This window comes from Xiphophorus hellerii, chromosome 24 (assembly GCF_003331165.1).
Source record: "Xiphophorus hellerii strain 12219 chromosome 24, Xiphophorus_hellerii-4.1, whole genome shotgun sequence".
Taxonomy (NCBI): domain Eukaryota; kingdom Metazoa; phylum Chordata; class Actinopteri; order Cyprinodontiformes; family Poeciliidae; genus Xiphophorus; species Xiphophorus hellerii.
The window spans coordinates 9245288-9265377 of NC_045695.1; the positions used below are offsets into that span (position 1 = coordinate 9245288).

Consider the following 20090-nt stretch of genomic DNA (forward strand, 5'->3'; position numbering starts at 1 on the left):
CCTCATAAATCTGACCTCTTATCGATCAGTGAATGCACCGTATCTAAGCACCAACATTTCCCTCTGACAGAAACACCGAATAAGTGAAAGTTGTTACTGTAAGAAGAAGACTCTCTACTCAGAGTCAGTGAGGTGTTTAAAAATGAAAATGTATTTTCTGCTTCATTCCGGGAGCTATCTGTATTTCATTCAAGCTGCGCAAGAGTGAGAGAGAGAAAGACTTCAGCAGACAATAGGAAGGTTAAATCTAACAACAAAGTTTCACAATTTTATTCTTCAAGATTCAAAATCTACACATCATGGAGCGTGCTGTGATTTTTAATTTGGCAGCCTTCTGTTGTTTTTTGTGTTACTACAATGATCTCTAATGTCTATGGAGAACATATGTACAAAACAAGATGATAAGGTGACAGTTTCCATTGTCAACTCTGTCATTGTTGATTGTTGATTTTTATACCTGGTCCTAGAGTTTTGAAAGTTAAATTTGTTTCTACAATTTGAAGTTTCACAAAATGTTCCGCTCAGAAAACAAACTCTGTTATGCAACTCTATGAATTATTCTTTCAATTTTTAGCAAATTGAAAATATTTAACAGACTGTTAATGGTTTGTAGGAAAGACCATTAACAGTTTTAGTCCAAACTTTTTTTTTAAAATAGCATGTTAAACTTAAATTCCAAGTTTCCTATAAAGTTGCCATACAATGCTCTGAGGGTATTTCTCTTTTAAATTAAAGGTTCCTGTCAAACACAGAGATGCCCTTCATATAAAAGCCTTTTCTGATTTTTCTGCAGCCACTGTCTGCTTCTCCATTTCCCCTCTGACAAAAATGTAAGCGGAAAGTTAAGGGTTTTTAAAGTGAGCTTCTATTAAAAGGATTACAATGGTTGTATCTTTCCTGCATTACACGACTCTCTTGGCATCTTAATTTAGAATAAATTTCTATTAACTGGTCCTGGATGCTGAAGCTAATTGCTTGTTTGAATGGGGCCAAGACCAAAGTGGACTTCTACAAACTGAAAACAGATCCTACATCAAAAACGTCAAAGTAGTTCATTACATTGCTACGTTATTGTGACCCATGAGAGGAGATATTAGGATTATTTACACAGAAAATTGAGGCAGGAGGTTGCGCATCATCAATAATCTTCCTGTCAGAAACTTGCAAGCAGTGTACAAAAACAATGAAAAGGCAGTAGGTAGAAACTCTAAGGTAGTTTTTACTTTATTAATTTTTCATTATTCACCACATATTTACTCTGATAGGAAACACTACACATTCATTATTCTCAGTACTTGTTTCATACAGGAAGATTATTGATGATGCACTGGATTCTACATGCATTCCCCATGTAAATAATCAAACTTTCGTTGTAATCAAATAGTTAATGCACACAGGAATTAATTGTAATTAAAAGTGTATATGTGGAATTGTATCTGTAGAATCTCTAAAAACAAATAAATTGACTTTACTGGACTAAATTGCCCAGTTTGGGTTTGGCAGTTATTAATGTGCATCTCAAGTACGCTTTTTTATTTTTATTTTTGCAGGAAACATCATTTGCTTGAAAGCATCAGTTACTATGAAAACAGATGATAAATCCTCTGTGTCTACTCACTGGATATGGCTGAACAACAGTCAGCATGATGGACTCTTTGCAGCTCCTGCAGCCAGCAAACGGGGAAACAAGCAAGTCAATTAAATCACGACAGAACAAATCACCAAGAAACGACGACAGCCTACAACAGGAAGAATATGATTAGCTCGGTTGAGGTGGAATGAAACGCCTCTGGCAAAGGCCGAACTGCTGCTGTTCAAACCAGAGGCTGTCAACCGCGCAATCATTAATCTTTCATTTTAATTTGAAAGGCAGAAATGCAAAAGTAATTTTTGTGAAACAGGGTTTTGAGTCAGGGTAAGCTGAGCGCCCTAAATTCTCAGTGTTATTTCTACTTAACAGCACTGCAATAAGAACGAAGCAGATGAGTGGAAAGCGTTGCTAATACACTGCAAGAATTTCTCTGGAGCGACACTAATAAGTGTCTTAATGAAAATTTAATGATTACGAGTTTAATGAGATAAAAACTTTTTGCTGCAGCGATAAATCCTGAAATGATTCAGTTTGGTTTATATTGTGCAACTTCACAAGACAAAGTCATTCCACTATTTAGTTATTTTGTCAGATCTAGATCCAATTATGTAAAGTCAAACTAAATTGAAGATACGATGGCTTCGAGTTATTTATTTTAAATTCCTCCATCGTTAGCAAGTATGTGGGGACAGTAGAAAGGAACCACCTCCTTTTAGGAGAAAGAAACTCAAAAGTCAAACATTCACAAAACAAAGGATACATATAACATTTTGCATGCCACTGTTTAGTATCAAAAGAGTAGTCATTCGAATATTTATGTCCAAAGCCATCTGGGCGTCTACCTGACGAGATCGATGACTCGTTCCCTGGGGGCTGAGCTGACTGGTTCATCGTTGATCATGATAATCTCGTCGCCCGGCAGCAGCTTCCCTTCAGATGGACCACCTGCACGCAGAAAAACATTGAATCGAGCCATATAGCTGATTAAAGTGCCCCTGTTGGAGATGCAGCTGGGGAGATTAGATTTGAATGTGATGAACAGAACTAACGAGAAAGTGTGTACATACACTTAACAAAATGATTCAGTGAAAATATTTTACTTACGTTAAATTTAATACTTGGTCTTTGTCTTAATAATTTTTCTTGCAAATATGAAACATTTCATTTTGAAACTGTCTTTGTTTCAGGAACCCAAATTTATTAAGGTTAACAGTTCAGATAGGCTAGCTGTTGTGGTAGTAGAACAAAACCTAAAAAAAATAGTAATAATGCTAACTTTTTGTCGCACCAATAGTTCCATTTGGCTCTTGAGTATTAATTATTTAGAATAATATTCATTTTTTTCTTTACAAAGCCCAGTTTTATAGAACAAAATATGCTACCATTGACATTGAAGCGCTTGGAAGAATCAGTAAAAAGTTCCAAGTTGGAGAAGCATGTGTTAGCATGTTAGTTAGCTAACTAGCTGCCATGTGCACATTGAGAGATGAACTCTTACACTTAGCTTTACAAAACATAATCACTTTAATTATAATTTTTTTGTCACATGTGCTTATGTTTTAACACATTAGTGTTAAAAAATCATGATAAGTAAAAGATAAGTGAGAATCTGAATTTTGCAATCAACCAATCAGCTAACACTTAAAGAAAGTGAGGAGACACAAACCCATTAGTTATTTCTACTTGTATTCTTGCAAGGCAATAAATTGAGATTACATTTCACAGACAGATTTTCATGTGTGATTCTTACACTGACCTGGTGTGACAGAACGGACCACCACGGGTTTCTCACTACCAGCCACAAACCCGAAGCCCAGGACCGGGTCCCGTCTCATCTCCACCAGACGAGGGGCAGGAGGGAGGCCATCCAGGTGGACCTCCTCCAGGGAGCTGCTCTGGGACCCTTGGCTAGAAAACACAAAGCAGAAGGAAAAAACCAAAAACATCAGCAAAATCAAAGTGACTTAAAATGACTCAGGAGACATTTTTACTTTCAAATGACATTGGGGTTAATAGGCAAGATGGCAGCTATTGGGATACAGCCTCCCCAGCTGATTGGAGGAGGCTCAGTTAAAGAACATGTTCTACATCAGGCACATTAGCGAAAGATTAATGATTTAATCTCCAAAAAAGGAATAGTTTTAACACAAAGAGAGAATAATAAAATTACAATGTAGGACTTGAGCGGTTACATTAGGTGTTCGTAAATCACATCTTTGGCTCACAAGCAGAGCATTTTAAGCCAAAAGGCCATTTTGCCTGCTGCATTCATAAAACCTCCAGATTTGTGATCTGGAACCAATTTGCCTCCTAAAGGCATATAAAATTCTGCAGAATGGGGCGATTAAAAGTGCTCTGATTACTCAATCAGGTCACTATAATTCCTGCTCAAACTGGAACAAACTCATATATGTCTGTTTTATATTCTGTAAAGGTGTAAATGTCAACATTATAGTTATAGTTATAGTTATAGATACTAGATGGTTCTACTCCTGTCACTAAGTTACAAACTTATGCAAAATAACATATTTTAAAAGTTAATAAGTATTGATACAGGCTGTTGAATGTGGAGTTATGGGACTTTTGCACCAAGAAGTGATAATAAGCCAAAGTTTAAGAGTTGAAGGATTTTGTCGTTTTCTGCCTGGGTTTATTCTCACTAAGTCGGATTTCTACGGTTATTTTAAAACTCTTTCTGGACATCCTCAAGAACAAAATGTAACAAAAACGTATTTGCAATTTGAGCTAACAAATCAGATAAATAGGTAAAGGAGTAAATTATTAAGTTATTTCTAAAGAATTTTACATTTCTACTTGACAAAATTTGGCGAACAGAGCGAGGTTTGTTTTAATTGGACTCTTACAACAGCATTTCCTTACAGTAAGCTAAAAGTTGATCACAGAAGATTACATTAACTCACTGGTTTTCTAAGTGGGTATGAATTGGTTACAAACTGGCACATGGTCAGTATGAAATGTCCTGAACAGAGTTCACAATAAGGAAATTAGTTATTGTTGGTCCTTACAGTTGCAATTATGTCATCTGGTAATTAGAATAATCTGCCATATTCAGGTAACTAACAGATGTTGAGAGGATTGGTGCTTCAATAAAGACACTAAATATGAATATGAAACATCAAAATATGCTTACAAGGCTTACATTAATCTAAGTTTTAAATAGACAATTTTTAATCAAAAGGTTAGAAGAAAAACATTTTCTGTTGTGAAAGACAAAATGAATGCTATATTTAAGTTACTATATTGTTTCAGTATCTCTTTCTAAAAACACAAAACAAGATAAATCACATGTTTAAGTAACTTCCTAGGGTAAATTTTGTTTGCGTAGTTACCTCTCTTTCATCTTGGTGGATCTCAAATATCCTGAGGCTGTTCATTTTTCAGTTCAATGCGTAGGGGAATAAAGCAATAAAAGTGATGCATGGCCAGAAAAAGCAACTGAGGCACTTCAAGCTTCACAAAAGTGGCGGCCTTATATTTTTGTATTTTACTTGCAATATGCCACCATTTGTCTCTTGCACAACTTTTAAAACAAGTTGAATCAGATAAAGATTCACATTTCCCTGTTCCTTTCCTGAATTGCAAGTCATTGCAGTCACCTTTGAGGAATCACTAAAATGCAAATGCATCATTTAATTGCACATTTGGTCCCAAGCCTGAAATGTCTGTCTGAACGACACTGAGTACGAATGTAGGTTATTGAACGGGTGATGCACAGTTTAAGTGGAGGTAACTCACTCTCAGTGCCTCTAAATCATTTCCCTCCTCTTACCTTTTTATGGCTTAGAAACCTCCCTTGGCAGTCTTTGAATTTGTTATTGTAGGCTTTTATTTTGATAAGTATGACCATATAACTTTGCTGCGTAAAAACTGAAAGGACCTTAACTTAAAATGCACCCTCAAGAACAAACATGGTCCAACACCATGACTTTCATCCACATCAAGCTGTAGGACAAAACTGCAAACTAATTCTGAATAAAATCAATTGAGAATTAAAAACTGATTTAATCTGTCAAGACCGAAGCGGAGCGGCCCCACAAGAACCAAAAACACACTGACTTCTATAACAAAACCCTTCTTATCAAAAAGATAACAGCAAAAATCAAATATTATAATCTGCAGCAAAAAAGGATAAATTTAGATGTTAATGGAATTCGAGAAAATGAACAAGTTCAACACGCCACCAAAGTTATTTTTTTGAGACATTATGTCTACTAAGCCATGACATAAAGCCACACAGCCTATACTTCATGCAAACTTCTGCCGCCTAATTGTTATAAATGCAACACAGGATGAGGTTTTCACATCTCATATTAAAATGTTCCGTCAAACTTGAGCTTTTGCTAAAAATAACAATTGAGCATACATTTGGTATTAGGTGGTGATAATATGGGGAACAACAAAGGCAAGAAGAGCAAGAAATCATGCAAAGTAACGAAACAAAAAGACAAATTTTAAATGTCTATAAAGTATATGTAATGGCAATTGTTTTCATAGTGTGAGAAATCTATCTCAAAAATTACAAGTCTCAAATCTAAATTTAGCTGGGCTTTTTGTGCTCAAGTTTGCCTGCCAGGATGTCCAAAGTGCGGCCCAGGGGCTATAAGCAGCCCTTAAAAAGATTTTGTATGGCCATGAGCCACAATTCAAGAACAGTACACATTTTTCGTCGACCAACACAGGCAGTTGATGCAAATGGAAAACATTTTGATTATTTTTTTTGGTTTTTTAAAATATATTTTTCTGTTCTTTTATAGAAATCGATAAACCCCAAAAGGTTAGGAAACTGTACCTGTAGCTTTCTTTTAATAATGAAAACCTTTCTTTTTTTTTTATAATGATGTACAGCTCCCTTTTCAACACAAGATTATTCTCTTCAGTTTGTTTTTCTGAAAAAGAAAAAACAAGGTTTCTAAAATTGGAAAAATGAGCAAAAATCAAAATTCTTTGCAGTCTTAATTTGAGGGGGAAATAGAAGCAGTCAAATTTGGGCTATTTAATGAGTTTGTGATGTGAAACTGAGCAGTTGTGATACATGATTAAGATGGAGCATACTTGGTAAAGAAGTCCCGTCCATCTCTGGTGTTGTTCATGCTGTCCCAACTGTAAGGGGGCCCCTGAAGCCCTCCCCAGGAGCCCAGGCCGGGTGGGGGCCAGCCTGACGTTTTATTCCTATGGCTACAAGAAGAAGCAAAGAAAAAACAAATGATAACTGTACACAAAACATGCCAATAAACTAAGTAAAAAAAAAAAAAATGACCAGAAACCATGAAGAGATGGTTCAATGTATATTTGTGAGACCAAAACTAATCTACAATGAACTATTTCTCCTTTGTTTGACCCTTATTGGATCAACTTTTGTACAAAGTTCCCAATTTAAATTTCCATACTTTTCACGACTCAAACTGCAATCAGGTTTAGTTCAAATATGGAAGTTTTATCGGGAAGCATGTGCCTAACTAGGTTTTAGTATCAAATCAGATGAAACTTAAATCTACACAACTCAAATTTTCCTACATTCAATGCAAATCTGTTAAAGCATATTTGTGATCCATAGCACTACGGCTGTAAAAAACAGCAATAAAGTATGAATGTCAACATCGGTAAAAATAGATGGAAAAAAAAGAAGGAAGAATGGACTACATCTCAAATAGTCATATAAAGTTAAAATTTAATAATCTTCCTTTTTAGGCCCTAAAAGTCAACTGGTTCTTGGAATGTGTGTATTCCAATTCCCATACACATTCATTAGATGCTGCTATCAACAATTTTTTTAATTTTTATTTTGGGGGGATTTGCATGTGTGGCGAAGGAATTCGAGACTAGTTTTGATGGATTCATTAAATGAATCAACTATTTTCCATCTCTAAACCTATGAACCATAGTTTGTACTTTTACCAAAAATGTAACTTTGTTAGATTCCATCTTATCACAGAAATTGCCGCAAATTATGAATGAATGGAAATCAGTTCTGGCCTAGGAAAGCAACAAGCACTGTCAAAAGTTAATTATTCCGGTATATGTGGGGGAAAAATTGTAAAACTGGCTTTAAACTGAATGTTCAGTTTGTTAAAAATCAAACTATTATTATTATTTTATCCTCAGCCAATTTATTCATCATTGGAAAGGGTATAATTAAGAGTGTTTGGCTTAAAAATGTGGATTTAAATCGTTGGATTAAAAACAAAGGTGAGAAACTCTTATTACAGCTTTATTGTAAAAACACTTGAGTCACATGCTAGGGCTAAAATGATATAGTTGTACATTTATATTTAACTTGTTTAAAGCATTAAATAAGAACATGTTTAAGTATTTTGTCAGAATTCATACAAATTTGAAAATAAAACTTGTGGAAACCCTTGTAAAAGCCAGTTTAAAATCCCAGTCTAAGTAGGTCAAGGGGTTAAATTCACCCAGCTTTGAATCAATATACATTAAAAGACGTCATTTAAAATTCAATTAATGTAAACAAGTCTATTGTCTTTCACAAATGGATGGACTTTTTATGTTTCAGGTCATAAAATAAGGAATAATGTTCAGAATCCCTAATATTTCTCCATTTTTATCCACGCCTGGAAAATTCTTACATCAAATTCCACACTTATTAAGGCTGCGCTGGAACACGGTTTGATTTACAACAAAAACAAACATTAAAACAGTTTCTGTGGTGGGATCGTCTTGTTTCAGAAAACCAAAAGTTACTGTGCGACACTCCGGTTTAGAATGCACTCAGTCCAATTACTGCGACTCCTCGTCTCTCTGCGAGGCTCGCTGTGTGGCTTAGGTCTGCTTAGTGTAATCGACCACAGTCAAACAACTGCTCATTGATTGTGTAGCTTGGCAATCAATGGCTGCGAATACGAGCGCCGCCGTTGCTGTCGCACACCAGAATTATACGAGCGAAGCGAGGGAGAGAAAAGTCCTTAAGTGACAGCTGACTCGCTTATTGCAGATTATACTAACAACGTTGGTGATGGAGAACAAGAGGAGATGGAAGAAAAACCTGATATATAAATAATTCTCATGGGACAAAAATGCTGAAGAAATAAAAATAAATGTTTTCTATATATTCTGAAATCAGTAGTCAAGGAAAACAAACATGCATGTGGAGAAACTCTTAGAATAAACAAAAATGCCTACTATATAAGAACATCGTCACCGTAAGAATCCAGATGATTGATTCCCACACTGTGCTGTCGATGGGTTGGATACATCTTTCTGTCAGGCCATTGCTTACAGTGGTTGGAAAATAAAATCCAGAACAAAAACAAAATACAAGTCTTCTTGCATGCTAAGCCTGATAAAATTGGGACAAAAATGTAAAAATTCTGCTACCGGTTGTGTATGAAAACAGTGATATTCCAACGCATCCATCAGTAAAAGGCAATAAAAAAGCCAGGAATCAGGGCATTCCTAAAAGCACCACTTTTGGGCTTCTTTTTCATTCTGTTTCAATCCGTGGATTTCTCTCGGAAGCTTGCGTTTCTGCTCATCTTAAGCGATCCGAATGAAAAAACGAGTGGGAAAAAAGCCCACAACGGATCCACCGCTACCACTGCCGAATCCCAATCAGAGGCTCTCGTCTTCGATGTATCCAGTGGCCGTGGTGTTAACGGTGATGCAGATCCCTTGTGTGCGGCCAGACATTCATCTGTATTTGTCATTGTGCTGCTGCTCAGAGCAGCTTTGGTCCAAACTGAACTAAACTGCTGCGGCCTTGCCTCCTTTATCCCATAATCCCTCTCATCACAGAGAAAACAAATCCACGCTGTGTGTGTGTGTGTGTGTGAGTATTTTAGCGTGTGAGTCTATCCAGCTGTGTGTGAGGGTGTATTTGTGTCTATATTCTGAACATATAAATAAAACACTTAAAGATTTACCACAAAATATGTCGTCAGCATTAAGTAGTGTTTGCTTGCACCTGTATGAACCTCCTTATTTAAAGAACATAAAACGCAAACATGTTCACTGTTTGTGCTTGATAACTCATATGAAACATGATAAAATTGAAAACACATGCATATACAGTTATAATGAGTGACATGATATCAAACTATTGTGGTTTTAGGTCAACGTGTATTTGCTAAATGCTAGAATAATAAATGTGCAATGTGTGACAGTTCAGACGTTGAGTGTCATGAGTTTGAAAGTTTCAAGTGTAAAGAACTCGCACTCCATCAAGCTGCTGTAAAAAGCTTGTGAAAAATACAACTTGTGCAGTCCAAAGGGTATTTCTACCCAATACTAACAAAAAGTTTGTAAACTTCTGAATTTGAAGAAATAAACAAAAAGGTAAAATATTCTGAGAAATAAGATTTTCTACAAATCTCAACTAACCTAAAAGGGGGGAAAAGTTTAGTCAAAGTCCGACAGAAATGACAAAAGCATTTCTTTTGTCGTGGGTCTTTGTTTTACAGTTGATGTAAAAATGTGGTTTCAACTAATGCTTAAAGATACAATACATTATGCAAATTTTACATAGATATTACCTGCATTCATCCTAAAACCCTCATCAAACTGCAGCATTTTCTGATAAAATGAAGGTTGCTAAACCAATATCACAGGAGACAGCCATGATTTTTAGTATCGTCATATACATGTATTTGTTGTTGCAGTTCACTAAAGTCTTGCAATAACTATTTGCACAGCAAAACTGGAACAGGAAGATCGAATATTATTGCATTCCTGAGATAAGGAGAAAAAAAAGAGTTTTATAGATAATAAAAAAATGCAGTAGGTGCTTTCTTCAATGCTTTTTAGAAAATAAATGGCAGAATATGTTCAAAAGACAGGCAGGCAGGAAGACGCTAAACACAAGTAGGATGAAGGTTAAACAAGGAACTGTTAAAGCTTATATGCAACTTACCATCTGAGCTCCAAAGATAAATGATAAATGTTAACACAATCTCTTTAACCTACCAACAGTTATGTATATATGAAAGATGTCTCAACAGTCCACCATGGAGTGTTAATCTGAAGCTGAAGTGTCACAGACCTACTGTATTTGGAGTACAGTAGGTCTTTGACACTGGCAATTTTCCCTTGAACCATTTCCCTTCAAAAACATGGAAATTCAATATGTGCCCAAAAGGAAAAAAAACAAAAAAAAAAACCTGGTACCATGTTTCAAGACTTGCTTTGGCAGAAAAAGGGCAGGATTTTGACTTCTTCCATCAAGGCAATCAATTCATGTTTCTCAAAAACTTTGCCTCAGGGGATCCATTTTCCTCAGGCGTTCACTGTGTTGTAATCTGTGAACGTCACGAACGACTCCTTCTTTCTTTGACACAAGGATTACTCCTCTGGGAAACATTATTTGTAATGAGACTCATTCAATATTGCTCAGTCTGTACTGACAAACACTTTGCTGCGAAGAAGACAGTGGCTAAAGGTAAACCTGGCAATGAAGAGGGCGAGATAAATGCAGAAATTGGCATAATTATATGTATTTTATGTAATCAATTTTATATGATTTTGTACGCAAAGGAGTATAATGCCTCTTATTCTGAGTTTTTAGCAAAAACTGAACCCTACTGATCCTTTCTAACAATACTTTTCCCTCCATTGAATTGTCATTACTAATCTTACAAATGTCATTACGGCTATTGATAAGGTCAAATCTTTCATTACCTTGTTTAAAAAGCTGACCGCTGGCTTGCACTCATTTTCTACACAACAATACACATCCACTTGCATAACCACCTTCACTGTGTAAGAGGTTTCAGTCAATGAACCACCCTTGCACCTGTATATGTATTTCCACGCTTCAAAGAGATGGAAAAAAAAAAAATGCTGAGCAATAGATGTCCAGCCTCATTTGGTACCAAAGTTAATGGTTACTGGGGTTGTCAGGTTGCTTTTTGCGGCATCATATGTCAAAACTGGACACAATGCAGCCGAGCCAGCTGGCACGGGGTATACTACTTAACCACCGCTCCAGTCAGCAAGAATGTGCTGCCATACACACACAACACATACCCAATAAACCCCTCAATTCAAATATACTGCTGCTTTGATTTAGATTCTTGTTGAAATCTATCTTGAACTAATGCACTTCTACAATAGTAAACTCTACAGCTTAAAAGTCATTATCTATAGGTCTAATGTTCCTCCTTAGAGGTTTCAATCCTTATCCCTCATGCAAAGCCATCAGTCATGTGAACGGTCCCAAACGCATTCTCCCGCCCGAACATACAATCCGACTCATGAAGAATAAGGAGTCCTCCGACAGCTGGCGTGGGCCCTGCAGAGCCCGGAGCTTATCGTTGTCTCTGGGAGCCATTTTGGGATTACATGAAGCAACTGTGTCAGCTTAAATCTGCAGGGAAACTTTAGGAGCTTCTTTAAGACAATTTATGGTGTTGCACTCAGACATGTCAGCTTATGTTGTTTCTGTATTTTGCCCTGTATTCTGTGGTGTGAAACTGCATGCAAAATGTTCCCGTATCTACGGTGCACTGCCAGTTAGCAGGCTGAAAAAGGGGCTTTTGCCTTTACTTACAAAAAAAAAAAAAAAAAAAAAACGGTCACAAAAATTCCGATGAGAAAATGTGCAGCAACTAATTATCCAGATAATTCTGGATGTGTTTATTCTATGCTTTCAGAAAGCATTTTTGTACCCGTAATAATCAACGTATTGTGCAATTTTAGCAGTAAAAGGACATGTTACATCTCTATTCTTTTAATAACAGCAGTTAGATCACATTATGCAATTAAGCTTTGAGATGACAAGTATTGTCCTGTTATTAATGTTTTAACAGATACTGTAATACTATTACACCATCAGCAGCAGAATGGATAATGCTAATGCAACTAGCATTGAAAAAAAACCTTAGCTTCCGTTTAAGACTATTCTTTAGGAGCCGAGGAGAAATCATAGCATCTGTCCATCGGTTGACTTAATTTTTAAATTTTGCAACACTGTTTTGGTTTCAAGCAGTCATTCTTTACTTGCTGAGATCGGGCCTCACCATAGAGCACTTTTACATCCCTCAGAAGGGTGCTGGTCAAAAGCTACTGCCTTTGACTAACAATTATCCTGTCTTTCTCTTCCTCACTGGATAAATTACCATATAAATCTTTATGTTTAAACTCAAATTCAAGCTGGAGTCTCAGTTATCACCACTTTTCTTCCTAGGTGTCCATTGTGTTCTGCATTGATACCCAGGTGTAAAATCTAATTTCAGCTACCTTGTGATTTCCAGGCCATCATACTGAACATAACTATTGTGAGCTAAAGGTTGGAAGTAAGTACTAAAATGATATATGTCTCTTCACTTGGTTTCTTGTGCTTTTTACATAACATATAGCTCAAATACTAATTGAAGTCATTTTGAAGATATTTTACTATACTGACAGAGTTCTTGGCCTTTTAGGTTTGAACTCTTTCTGCCTGAACAACGTGTGACGGTACATCTTTCCAGATTACTTTGACATTAGTTTCTACGTTAGATCACTGAGCCCTCACATTATGACAGTCTATGTAAAAATCTCCAATAAAACCAGAGAGATCTGATCTGTTTCTACGTATTACTCACACAAGATATCTATGCAAATTGAATGGATTCACACAAAGGCAAAGAGCTCTCCCATTAAGTTTTACCCTACATTATAACAATAAAACTAAAAGCCACCTCCCCCAGGTTGCCCTCTCCTGCAGATTTCTTCACCACTTTTACACTCTACAGAGCATCTAGGGTAATTGCAGTTCATGCACAATTCAACGGGAAACATCCCCTTTTCCTCCATTTACGTTCTCAGCTGCCGAGTGTCCTGGATGCGACTGAAGACGGCAACCGCTTTTAGATGAAGTTGTAGCTTAAGTGGTCTGGTGGAAAATACAAGAAGGATGCATGAAATATGTAAAAAAAAAAAAAATATGTGTTTGGGTCACTTGCCTTTCAGCCTTTTCTTTAAACTGAGCTGAGTCTGCTTTTTTGACTCACTCAGCCACAAGCGACAACAGCTAAGAAATGGTGTCGGGAGAAATAAAGTCATTTTCTACTCCTGTAGCAAAAGAAAACAAAACAACAACACCTGCCTAACCTTTTCCACATCTGTCATGGTGAAGGCGACATGTTTGAACACTGGAGGTCCATCTAAATTAAGTAGATTTGTAATTCTGTCTGAACAAAAACGAAACTATCTGACATTAATCTCTCACACAAATTGTTTTAATTGGCTTGTTAGGCTGTCTCCATCTAACTCATCCTCATTAATTCTCCAACTTTAACACAATCTTTGCTCCAAGCATGACAACTTCAGCCTCTGCTGACCCTTCCCCCATCCAATCCACATCTACAAGCCTCACTTGTGTCCATTTGCTGCCCTCTTTTTCCAGTCTGCTGTTCATAAATGAAACATTGGTACGTGTGGTTAAAAAAAAAAAAGAAAAAAAAAGGGTATAACAAGTGCTTTCACTTCTAGGGCAACGTTCTGTAACCTTAGTATCCGATTACAAGAAGCTCTGGTCTGCAGGCCTGACGCAATTAAATATGCACACAAAGAAATTCCTTTTTGTGTCCCGCTGAACATTAAAATCCACTCTGCAAGTGTCCCGGATACGGTGCGGGGGGAGGATGTTTCCAAAGTATGCAGAATGTTTCATCTAATGTTGGAAGAGTTTTGCTATAATGTAAAATTGCTGGAAAAAAGTTTTTGAATGTCTCGTTACTAAAACATTTGAAAATATAGTGCATGCACAAAAATGAGGAAGCTACAAGAACTGACCCATATAAACTAATCTGATCAGTTAATGTTCACTCTTTGGTTTCTCAAGATTTTCTTTCTTTTTTTTTAAGAATATGCAAATGATCCCTAGTCTCCCACTTATTACAAAATAACATACATCTCACAAGGTCAAATAAAACTTAAGGAAGCAAAATAATTAAAGAACACAAAAACCAAAGAATAGATCATTAAGGATTGGAGCAAAGAGAGAGGGGTCTATAATTACTCCTCCTTGGACATCTCTCTATTTATAAACCACAATCATGTATAAAAGTATTTCTAAGAAAAACTATATATATATACAGTACAGACCAAAAGTTTGGACACACCTTTTAATTCAATGAGTTTCCTTTAGTTTCATGACTATTGACATTGTAGATTCACACTGAAGGCATCAAAACTATGAATAACACATGTGGAAATATGCACTAAACAAAAAAAAGCGTAAAACAACTGAAAATACCCCTTATATTCTAGTTTCTTCAAAGTATCAACCTTTTGCTGTGATTACTACTTTGCACACACTCTGCATTTTCTTGATGAGCTTCAAGAGGTAGTCACCTGAAATGGTTTTCACTTCATAGGTGAGCCCTGTCAGGTTAATAAGTGGGATTTTTTGCCTTATAAATAGTTATGAAAATAAAGAAAACCCATTGAATTAGAAGGTGTGTCCAAACTTTTGGTCTGTACTGTATATATATATATATATATATATATATATATATATATATATGGAATCTAAATATTAAATATCTAAATATTTAACGTCAGATTTAAGAATTCAGAAAAGCTTAGACTTAAGGCTTGTCATTGAGGAGAAATGATGCATGTAAAGTTATGCACCACATGGTGATCCCAATTTCAATGACACCGACTTGTCGAGTGTTTTCACACAGCTCCGTGGTATTTATGTTGATGATCATGCATTGCAGCAGTGCTGTCATTGGACTTTGCTTTGACCAGCATGCAAATGTATCCTGCTAGCAGACAAAAGTGTTGACAAACAATATAGACGTAGAAAGACTACAATTTAATGTGGTGTGTTACAGTTATTAAAATCAAAACTGACCTGGATTGTAAAACAATTTGAAATGCTGTAAAGTCAAAAACATTCATTGTTTTGACCAATCATTGCAGCTTTACTGCCAAAAGGCCAAAAGTCTGGCCATCCAAGGCAGTTGACTCTGAATGCAGACTGCAAGATGTTAAGAGAAGTCTCCAAAAATGGAAAAATATTATATTTGGTCGTAGCGCAGACTTTTGCTACTGTACATGTCTGCACAACCAAAAAGACAATGGATGAGAGTGACACTGACTTTTTTGAACACCAGAAAGTAGATAGAAGAAACTTATGTCTCGCATAAACCAAGAGACATAAGTATCTTGCTTGTTCAAGGTAAACAACATCATGTCAACTCTCAAGCATGGAACTAAAAGTGTCATGGTCCGGTGTGTCTTCAATTAAAAGCCATTATTGGACAAAGGTCACAACAAGTGCGATTAACAGTTTGTCACATGCCAATAAAAGGGACACGCAGCGAGAGGGAAGCTGATCAAAGTCGATGAGAATCTTGAAAGAAAACCTGTTAGCGGGTGAAAAGCACTCAAGATCGCGATGGAGGTTTGCCTAAGAATTCACCAAAACCTTTCCATGTCCCGTCTAAGAATGGTCCAGTCAAAGTCTAGACCTAAATACATGGTCATTCATCCGTCCAATATGAGTGTCAGAGTTTTCATCAGCTGATGGTGTGTGTCTTTTTGCAGAGGTACCTGCAAAAATGTTCAACACTATCAACCTCTAAAGCAGCAACCATTTTACCAACTAATAATCTTCAGCTATTAAAAACTATTATTGATGGATTTTATGGATTTAATATTCTAAAGTGAAATCGATTTTTTTTTCTGGATTTGGCCTTATGTGACTCCATCATCACTATAACCCACCTGATGTATTAATTTGTATTTCTGTCAGCCATAAAGCTGCTATAAGTACACAAGCCTATCCTGCTATTTGATGATTGTGGGTAAATATTGAATTTTTTTATGCTTCACTGTGTGTAATTAAGTCTTCCCGCTACAAATATACTGTTCTCTGAGACTGTAATAAAAGCTGAGCTGCGCTTGTGGTGATTAGTGGGATTGGGAGTTTTATATCCTCCAGGGATGAAACCCGGCTTCCTAAAAAAACTTTATTGGTTTTGGTTACGGAAACATGCCAATGAGGATAATGGAATAAATTAAAAACTCTATAAAAACAACGATTCTTTGTGGGAGTTCATTGAAACTTTCATGCTGCTGATTTCAGAGCAACTTCCTACTTGTTATGCGACTAATTTTAAGACAAGGAATATGGTTGATAAAGTAGAGAAACAATGTATAGACAGTGAACAATGTGGAGATGTTTCAGTATGTACACAGTATGTACATCAATCTCAAACGTCTGAACTGGCTGAACCTTTGACCTCTGCTGTCTTATATAACAACACAGCTCCCACTCTTAGCAGGCCTACTTGTGCCTCATCTGCAACTATAAAACTTCAAGAGTATACCTTTATTCTGTTTTTTTTAATTATTCCATTTGCTTTATTTATCAGACAGTGACAAAGCAAGTCGAGAATTGGACAGAACATGTTCTTTCAAGCTGAAAGAACATGTTGCTCTTTCCTAAACTAAACTCCAACTCAATTCAAGTAATTCAACATTACAGATTGCTGTAAGGTTTGGATGAAGTGAAGATTGCACAACTGGATAAAGATGTTATACTTTAAATAGTCAGTCACACAATTATCAAAAGACTTGAGGAATAACAGTCCTCAATTTTTAGCTGTTAAAAATTGAAAATTAAAAATCTTTGGATATAGTCTTAAACAACTACTGTCTCAAGATTAAGCCTTTAAATAAATAGTTATGTATTTAACAGTTCCCACCAGAATCTGTTATTCTGGTGGGATAAACCTAGCATGTTCCATTTGCTTGTGTGTGTTTTAAATGGATGGTAACAAGTACAGTAGATCCCTGGTATTCAGAGGAGTTAGGGACCACACCCGGCCTAAACCGCTAAACTCTGTTAAACCCCATCTAAACACTTATAATCGCCTATTTTAATAGTCCAACACATCAAATATACTTTAATATGAATTTATATGTACAGTGGAAACCATCTTGGCACTACAGAAGAAGCAAAATATCAGTTTCAAATTAATTTTAGCTTTTAAGTGAGTAGCCATTCAGCCACAAGGAAAATAAATGGGGTTCCTTGATTGGCTGCTGCGCAAACGCCAGCCAGTAATGTCAAGTAGCATCAAATGACAGATTTTTCTGTGTTGATGGTTTAGTTGTCGAGACCAAAGACCTGACTACCTCTACTTATCCAAGTCAGCTGGAGGGAGTCGTGCAACAGCACTGCTTTTGAACACGGGGATGCATTCAGTTGTGCCATAAACAAAAAGACTGAAAGAATTACAAACGACAAGAACATCTGCAGTCAAAGCTCAGGCGTCATTCTGCCGGCTAAAAATACCACAGCAGGACAAGCGTCACTAAACGCTCCATGAATAAGATTACACAGGGCTATGGCTGATCATTAGGATGAATGAGAAACACTTAAGCTCACATTGTGCTTCCTGAATCATAATGTCGGAGAGAAAATCTCTTAAGGCGCAGAGTACGCTTAGTGAAAAAAATGGGAGTTAGAATCTAAAGAACTGAAAAATAAAAAGTCAAACAATAAGAAACTGAACACACTGCCTTAAATAAATGAATTTAGAAGTGCAATAACCCAAAGAATTTACATTTCTCTGCAGGAAAGACAGAAAAACAATCCCCTCCTTTTAGGGGTGGTATTTTAGAAGCATTTCTTAAAAGTAACTTTATAAAGTCTCCTTTTGCAATCAAATTCTTGTGATATAATTAGCTGCCTTGACAATAATAGCATTCAATCTGTTGTACATTCATCTTTTCTCATTAATGAAAAAGATCAATCTTCTTCTCAGCTTATCTGCGATTGGAGGTAACGATTGTAGGAGGAAAACAAAAACATCCCTCTCTGTCTTGACATTGTATTGAAAACTTTTGTGTATTTTAACAGATCCAGTTGATGTAGAATCTAGAACCAGACTCAAAAAGAGCCGTCTACGTTATTCCAAGTGGGAAAAGTTGACTGCTTTAAACGCAGTTATAGGCTGCTCCAGTGAGATAGTCCAGGTTCATGAAAGTTTAAACCCTACATACAGAATGCTGAATAGATTCTGTTAAATAAATTGAAATTACTTACCAAAGTGTACATTTTATTTGTTTTTACTTTGGCTAAGGATGTGTCTGGATCCCTGGGGCATGCACTGCTCAGACCCAGTTGGTCAGAATGATTTGCTTCTATTGATTTCTTTGACTGTAAAAAAATGATTCAAGAACTGGTGGTAGTCTTCCCAAGAGATAGGTCAGTGGGTGAAAGCTGTATGACACTAGTACAGCCAATTCACTGTCTAGCTTATAGCTTCTGTATGAAGCTACAACAGCAAAACAGTTGGATTCTCTTAGATTGACATAAAGTTCAAATGTAAAACATAAAAAAAGGCAATAAAAATCTTTATTTTTTTTGTAGCTTCCTCTTGCTCATTTTTCTAGGCTCATTCTAACATTTAAAGAAATAAACCTTGAATGCAAAGTCAGAAAACTGCCAAAATTTAAAATGTGCATTTACTAAATAACAGCTTTTATAAAGGTCTCGAAACTGTACTAGCAATTTAAGTGTACAATGACCAATGCTGTTACTTAGTCCAACAATGTGAGTGTTTATATTAAAGTACTAAAGCTTTCCTTTTTCTATACACCTTGTAGAAAGACTTGCTATTGCTACAGTTATTCTGCAATTCAGATAGACTGCTAAAGAAGTTGCTGTCCACTTTTTCTCACTCTCCATTTATGCATTGCAATTTGCAATTATTGCTCCCATTTATTTTGTCTTCTCTCAGAGATTCCGTGGTTTCATTATTCCAGGACTCTTGGGTGGGTGCTTTCTTTTTGTTTCGCTACTTTGTAGATGAAGCCATTTAAGGTGATATTGCTACCATACGTATACGACCATGTACTTTTAGTGTTCCTGTGTGTTGCCGTCTGTTTTCTGAATTACATGACTGAACTGCTGCTATATTTCTTTCCCATAAAAGCACACCTTGTCAATTTTTTCTGAATTTATCTATGTTCCTTGACTTGACTGATAAATATAGAGATATTAAAGTTGTTCTCACAAATTACAGGGACAATAATTCAAGTGATTAAGCCTTGAATTATTATTTTGATTGGCTTTTCGTAAAAGTGTTGTTACGGGTTCGATTTCAAGCCAAATACCGGATCCATGTTATTATGACGTGCGCTAGAAGAAAGAGGGGACTGAGTCAGCAAACAAAAACTCCTAAAGTCATGTCATGGTTACAAAGAAGCATTTATCTACTGATACAGCAAAACCAGATGTGCCTATTTGTCAGCTCAGCAGTGTCTCCTTCAAACTAAGGCTTCAGTGGGACATGTGCACAGGAAAGAAAGTGTTTATTCATGTTACATTAGACTTTATGCTCTCCCGTTGGCGAGAGTTCAATAGGAATGTCTCATTTTTGAATCAGTAAACAACTTCAGTCAGCTTTTGGTTTGAGGGAGATGATGATGCTTCCTCTGAACGCTGTTTGTCTTCGCTGCGAAGCAAAGACGAGGGAAGGAAGTTCAAATCTTAAGAGTGCAACAAACACAACGGGTTAGT

At 36.3% G+C, this 20090-nt stretch overlaps 1 protein-coding gene across 1 annotated transcript in view; it reads right to left on the bottom strand.

Annotated features, from left to right (window-relative positions):
- The window catches only part of LOC116716192 (FERM and PDZ domain-containing protein 4-like), a 38969-nt gene that overhangs the window by 12736 nt on the left and 6143 nt on the right, over positions 1–20090 (bottom strand). Inside the window, exons 2-5 of the mRNA XM_032557086.1 lie at positions 6665–6787; positions 3348–3499; positions 2434–2536; positions 1619–1664 (exon numbers count right to left, since the gene is read on the bottom strand). Coding sequence (XP_032412977.1) covers positions 1619–1664; positions 2434–2536; positions 3348–3499; positions 6665–6787 — 424 coding nt within the window. The remainder of the gene's footprint in view (positions 1–1618; positions 1665–2433; positions 2537–3347; positions 3500–6664; positions 6788–20090) is intronic.